Below are 7,089 nucleotides of genomic sequence, written 5' to 3'. Positions count from 1 at the left end.
AGCATTTCTTCCTGACATCCAATCTAATCCTCCCCACTTTCAATTTAACCCCATTACCCCTTGTCCTGTCACTACAGGCCCTTGTAAAAAGTCCCCCCCAGCTTCCTTTTAGCCCCTTCAGGTACTGGAAGGCTGAAATAAGGTCTCCCCGGAGCCTTCTCTTCTCCAGGCTGAACAAGCCCAACTCTCTCAGCCTTTCATCATAGGAGAGGTGCTCCAGCCCTCTGAGCATCTTTGTGGCCTCCTCTGGACTCGCTCCAACTGGTCTACATCTTTCCGATGTTGTGGGTAAATACTACACAGGAGCAGGACAAAGAGTGAAGCCTGTGATGAAGGCAGCTACAGGTGGAATTCATATCTGGAAAATGCCTTCTATCAGCCACTTGTCAGGGCTGTAGTGAAGTCTGCCAGCATCACTGGCCACCTTGTACAGGACATTTACTGTACTGTTGATCCAAATGGAAGATGTGGAACATTTTAAGGAATACAAACATTGCTCTTTGCCAAATGAAGCAGAAATACCTCTTCTGACTATGAAGATTCCTAGGAGACTTGCAGAAGGCAAGTTTAGGCAACTAGGCTAAATATATGACTGATGAGGGCCTGAATGTTTTCTGTCCCAGGAGGCTTTTCTTGGCCTCTTCTGGGATAATGCTCAGTCTTAGAGAGCCACTTTGAAATGGGACATCCAACAGTCAAAGGGGACATGTCTGAGAGCATTATTCAACTACCAATTCAATCTAATATTAAGGCCATCTGCAGTCTGGCTTTTTTTTTGAACCATAATGCAGGATGCATATCTTTTTTTAACTATGAGTACACTAAAGTAAGTATTTATTCTCTTCTAAACTACCAAATTTCAGATGAGTTTTATTTTTATCTGATGTGTTCTCCCCTTTACAGATGTACAGTCAACAATTTCCTAACACACTGTATCTGACAGTGTGTGTTTAATGCATGCTCATAGGTTTATTCTGCTAGCCTAAAATTATGATGTTTTGTTATAATTTGTGTGCTTATGATTTTCTCCAGCATATGCCAGCTTATTAATTGTGCAATTTCTCTGCTTTGAGTATGGCAAAAATCTTAAAATACTGATATTTCTTCTATGTGGTTAAATACTCACACACTAATTTATACCAGATGCTTACCAAGCCCATGTATACAATCTAATTATAAATATATAATACATCCTGTAATTTATTAAGCAAAGATATTTTTCTTTTCATGTACTGTGACTGCCTTTTAGTCAACCAATTATATCTTCCTGACAGGCTAAGTGTTCACTCAACTTTACTGCTGCAACCCACTTGCTGCCACTTCTGAAGGTAAATACTCAACAAAAAATATTAAAAACAGAATTGCAATCTGTGCACAGAGCAGTAACAGTGATGGAAACATAGATGGGTGACAGTGGCAGCAACTGACCCTCTCTGGGCTCCTCTTCCTAGCACAGGCAGGGATTTGACAAAGAAGCAGCAAGAGGCTTCATTCAAAGGCCATTGAAGGAAGCTGGGAGCTTTCCATAGCTTCTGATGGGATTTGGATATAGTCTTAAGGATGGAGGTTCTTAACCATTTTATTAATACATCTTCTGAAAAAAACAAACCCCCCTAAGCCTTGCATGAAATGTCATTGATATTTTTTAGCCAATTTTCTAAGTGGTCTGATTTTTCTGAGTTACATGTGTGTCCAGAAGATGGACTTTTCAAGACAACTTATGACTGTATATACTAAGTGCTGGGGGAAGAAAAAAAGGTAAATAGGAACTAAACATCATTTGTTACAAGTTAAGAGAATCTTAGTAAGAAGTGAAAAGAATCTAAAATGCATTTCCAAAGAGAGAAAAAAAAGAAAAAAGAAATAAAGTTCTATTTGTTGTTCCATCAAAAAGTTTTCCTTAAAAATGTGAAGTGGGTCTTATCACCAGTCAACAGGGACATACTTTTCCATTCTTTTAATCTTCTGAGACTCTGAAATTGGGAAGAAAGTTGAAATGTCTTGAAATACTTCTTTCTGGAATAAAGTAATCTGATCTGCTGATGCCGTCTATGTGGAGCAGGGCGCCACTGAGCAGTCCCAACAGACTGTGGTTTTACATCCAGCAGATAACCTCACACATAGTACAAATGTCATGTATTTCACTGGATTAGCAGCCTGCACATCCTTTTCTGCCTCCCTGGCCCCTTCTGCAAGTGGGATAATATATGCTGGAGGACCACTTGATCACCTAAGTGTCTCAGGTGGGATAATCCAGGTGTCTAGAACTATTGCTGAATGAATAACCCACCAAACACCTGATTCAGCAATGGCTTTCTCATGGGTATGTCTGGGTACGGGCACACCGGCTGCACCCACTCTACTCCCAAGGGACTGGAGAGGAGGAAGGATGAGCAGAAGTCCAGAATGAGGCACTCAACCCCAAAGCCCAAGAAGCCGCTGTTCAAACTGACTACCTCCAGCAGCAAAAACTCCCTCTTTCATTTCTCTGAGACCACCGTGTTGGGTTGTGAAGAGCTGGATCTAGATTTCCACCTCAAAGACTGCACCATTGGATTAAGCTTTTCCTAGAAAGCAGGAGTTCATGACTGAACCCTGACATAAGAGGATCTGTAAAGCTTTCATCAGAAATGGGGATTTGCCCCGCATGGGCTTCTCTGTCCTACAGCAACATGTGGGGGCTCCCACTCCATCAGCCTGCCCACTCAGGGCTGCCCTTACTCACAAGTTGATGGTGCCGGTGGTGATAGCGGTGACAACCCAGCGCAGGTCCAGGGTTTTGAAGGGGATCAGGATCATGCTCACGTTTTCTGCCAGCTCTTTGTAGCTCTCGGGGTAAATGAAGTGGTGAGTGGTCTTGCTCCCAACATCTGATTCATAGCCAGTGGTGGGGGCACGGTTCATTCTGCAATCCAAAAGTAAGAAGTGAGAGAGTGAGGAAGTGGGAGAGGGATTAGGTAGGTACAAGCAAATGGGATTCCTCCCCATATAATTTGCTTGAGGTGGCAGGAAAATGCTCCCATGGCTAAGGAGAGTGCTGTATGCAGGCTCTTTAGCCATCCTTGACAGGATGTAGTTGTCCTCAAGCAGGATGAAATTACCATCATCCATAGAGGATAAATTAAAAGTAAATGAAGGCTCAGCTTTAGTGTGGGATTCCTTGGACTGAATGGGAGTGGACAGAGATCTGCCCAGGGCCCATCAAGGCTCAGTCAAAATGTGGTGGCCAAACAGGGCTACCTTATGTTGGGCATATCAGGGAACAGAGGGGGTGTTTCTGAAATCAGGGCTGCAGAAATGCCTCTACACTCATGTTCACTCCTGAAAGCAAATCCAACAACACCTCAGCAATTCCTTCCCCGATGCATTAGCTCACTGCAGTAGAGATTTACATGTTTCTGTGGTGCAGCATATTGCACATAAGAGATCCTCTAACTGGCCCTGACTGGCCTTGCAGGAATCCATGGTTCTGTGCAACCCCATGGTGAAATCCCCAAGCTGGCTCTGAGCAGAATGGGGTTTCTCTGCAGCCCAGTGGAGTCTTCTGCAGAGAAATTAGCTCAGCTGCTGGCATAAGTGAAGGGAGGACAAGGACTGATGTAGCTGATGAGATGGTGAGGACCATTGTATGTTGCCAGACAATGTGCTGCCCTGGTCACTGAAAATGGGGAAGGTAAAATCTGTTTATCAAGTCTATGCTAGGCTGTGTTGTTGCAGTGCTTGCCCAGGTGAATTAGTTAAGTTTCTTTTAGCTTCCTCAAAGGGAGATATTAGCGTAGGCAGACTATACTGCCAGCCTGTGTGGACTCGTTAATGAGTTAGCCTCTTCCCTGCCAGTGACCCACATCACATTGTGTAGAAATACTCAGTAAATGGTGAGACTTACAATGTTTTATCTTAAGATTAGTCAGTCTAAGGTATAAAACATGGGGGTTTCTTGCCATCAGGACAAAGCTAAGGGTGGCATTTTAATTTTCAACCCTGCCCTCAGGTCTATGTACCTTCCCCATCATGCCTGATGGAGCTGACTGCACGGCGTGGCAGAAGGCTGCATTCACACCCAGGCTGAGCAGGAAGGTCCGAGCAGGAATTTCCTTTTCTCATGCAAGTAGATAGCTAAACAAATAAAAGTGGGCTGGAACATGGTGTTTTGAAGGAAAGGTATGCCCTCAGACTCCCTGGCTCTTCCCCATTCTTGGCTGTACTGCCAGAGTAAGTGAGTATCAGGTCACCAAAGATTTTGTTTGTTGTTTTAACACACAAAAGGATCACCTTCTCTGCACAAACTTCCACGGTGAATCCTACAACCTTGTGACATCCCTTCAGGTCTCACTTGAGTTTGCTAAAACATAAATTTGAGACTGTAATGTTCAATTCCATGTCACAGATTGTTTCTCCCCTGCCAGGGATGCACGGCTGTGGGAAGGGCAAGGCCTAAGAGCAGAAACATGCACCTGAGTGGTACTCTTTAGTTACTACTGCAAAAAACAGCTTTTGAGCCTGGAAAAGCCTTTTCTGAATGAATCTGGAAATGCAGGTCAGGAAAGATGAGAAAGTCCACACAGGAACGGGGCTGTCTCCACAGCAAGGGTCATGGAACTAAACATAAATGCACCTCAGCTGCCTCACATCTGCAACCTGCAGGATTAATGTCAAGGGCTCTTCATGTCCCTTCGTGGATCTGAAGACCAGGTCAGCTGCCTCTGTTTTTGGAGAGACACTTCTGGCAGAGGGCAAGGCATGCAACTAAAGGAAGCAACTCCTTAAGTGGTTTATCATGAACATTTACATGTTATCTAAAGACTCTATAGCGTGTCCAAGCCACGTTGAAAGCCAAGTGACCTAAGGTGGCCTAGTTCAAATAGTGCTGATCTGCTGCTGATTCACTGTTGACTTCAGCACACAGCTTCCTGCTAAAGGTTATGTTGATTCTGAGTGTATAATCCCACATGTGGTATTTTCAATAGCAATCCCTCCCTTCCAGGTGCTCTGACCTGTCCTGCATTGCTCCCCAAATTGCTGCACACTGCTAACTGTGGTGTGAAAGCTGGACAACACATTGGAGATGAACTTAGTCAGCCCAGATATCTTGGTTGCCCTCGGGGCGATTAGTTCTCCTTACCTAGCTCCCACTTGCTTTTCAGTGGGACAAAACAGGCAACCTTCATTGCCTCAAAAGAAAGAGGCAATGAGACCCTTTACAAGGTATCTGAAGCCAACCAGTTGTCTCCTGTCCATTGCAAAGAGACTTTGGCTTTCCCACCCTGTCGTTGCTTAAGAATGAACCAGTTCAAGAAAGTCAAATCTGATACAGTCAGTTAAATGCATAAAAGATCACTTGTGAGTACCAGCTGCAGAAATAACTCTTACTCAAGACTGCAAGTTTTTTCAGGTATGTTTTTTAACAGAGGAAATTATGGACAGCGCAGAACAAGCCATACTATCAACACTTACTCATGAGTTTTTTTCCAAGCTAAAACATGAGACCATACCTCCAACACAAATAGTTTATATCCATAGAACTTGTATTTGTCCTAAGTACTAGTTTTCACTAGATAGCCCCTAAAATCTTGTTTGCTCACTTGCCCACTCAAAATACCAGTGAATCTTAAACAAGAGACATCTGGAGCCGAGGTAACGCCTACTCACCTGAGCACAAAGTCATGGGAGTCAATATCTTGGCCATATTGAGACTGCCGAAGGTTCCCAGAGTTGCCCACGATGGCGCACCGTTTGCACGTGTAAGTGCCTCGTTCCTGCAGTGGATCCCCATCCCCGGGAATGATCTCAAACAATTCCTTGAGAGTAGCATTAATATTCTTCGGAGTTTTCTCTCCTTGCAATTTCTGTTAGGGAGAAAAAATCCCACCAGGTTACCAATATAGTCATGTTTTCTGTGAGCAAGACGTAGCTTCAAATATTTTCTCAAAGACCATTCTCGCATCTACCTGCTGACAGTGTCTCCTGCAGTATGTGTTACAAGGCTTCGGGTTGGGAGCAGAAGTGTGAAGAAAAGTGGAAAAACCCTTCAAATTAAATTTTTTAACTTGGTTCCCCTTTTCTCTTCCTTTTCCTTGGTTTCCCTCACCTCCTCAGTCTATCTAGCCATGGTGGAACAGATCATGTGTTCTCCCCAAGGCTGACCCTAGCAGAATAAATGTTCCTTTGGTGTCTATAAACCTAATCCTGCCTTGGGCCAGATATCTTCTGTTAGGACATGTGTAAGATTTCTTTTAAAACCTCCTAGGAAGGACAGAACCTGATGGAGCACAGGTGTGGCTGACAACCCTTCCACAAATTTTGGCATATGCTGGAAGTGGAAATGGGAGATCTCCTTGCTGCTTTTCCGGACTGTGGAGGAACCCGCTGCTAGTGCATAGGAAACTGTGGTAAAGTAGACTTAGCCCTGAGTGCTGGAGATATAAATCCATGCAAAAAAAAATTCTCCAGGATGAAGAAAACCACCCGGACCTTGGCCATTGTGTCTGTTGCCATGGAGGGAAACTCTTTTGTAGTAGCTCTGTGGTGCATGGTGGAAACAATGGCGGGATTGGGAAGGTACTGGCAAGGTGCAGGGCAGGCGATGGTCAGACACTCCTTTTCTGGGGTTCTGCTCTCTGAGGGCTACTAAAGAGGTTGGGAGTGCTGGTAGGCTCACAACAAATGGTGCCCACCTTCGTGGTGCCGCTTGCTTGTAACTTAACAAAGGGAGTACGGCTCCTAACACAAAATCTGCCAAAAGGCTCTGCCCTTGCTCTGCCAGCCCAGGGCAAGGAGAGACAGGGAGGGAGGGAGGGAGGAGAAACACCTTTTCCCACGACTCCCAGCAATGGCCTGTGGTAATTTGGCTTTAGTTTCTGATGCATTTCTCTTGCCTGTAGCAGGAACTGTTAATTTTTCCTGATCTCCCTCATACACAAACACGTGTATCACTGTAATTTTTGTTTCAGTTTCATGTTGTTTCTTTGCAGACCTATGTAACGCAACCTCGTTTGCACTGAATGAAACAACAGGTCCATGGAGCTCAGAACTACAACACCGGGGCCAAGGACTGAAAACAGAGAAGACAGAAATGTCACATCGAAAGAC

General features: G+C 44.5%; 1 protein-coding gene across 1 annotated transcript in view; it reads right to left on the bottom strand.

The window, feature by feature from the left end:
- Positions 1–7,089, bottom strand: part of ST3GAL1 (ST3 beta-galactoside alpha-2,3-sialyltransferase 1) — a 23,200-nt gene that overhangs the window by 6,974 nt on the left and 9,137 nt on the right. Inside the window, exons 2-3 of the mRNA XM_010151450.1 lie at positions 5,650–5,846; positions 2,726–2,905 (exon numbers count right to left, since the gene is read on the bottom strand). Coding sequence (XP_010149752.1) covers positions 2,726–2,905; positions 5,650–5,846 — 377 coding nt within the window. The remainder of the gene's footprint in view (positions 1–2,725; positions 2,906–5,649; positions 5,847–7,089) is intronic.

The sequence above is a fragment of the Eurypyga helias genome, unplaced genomic scaffold (assembly GCF_000690775.1).
Source record: "Eurypyga helias isolate BGI_N326 unplaced genomic scaffold, ASM69077v1 scaffold10965, whole genome shotgun sequence".
Taxonomy (NCBI): domain Eukaryota; kingdom Metazoa; phylum Chordata; class Aves; order Eurypygiformes; family Eurypygidae; genus Eurypyga; species Eurypyga helias.
Note: the sequence above shows the minus strand (reverse complement) of the source record. Positions and strands in the feature narration are given on the sequence as shown.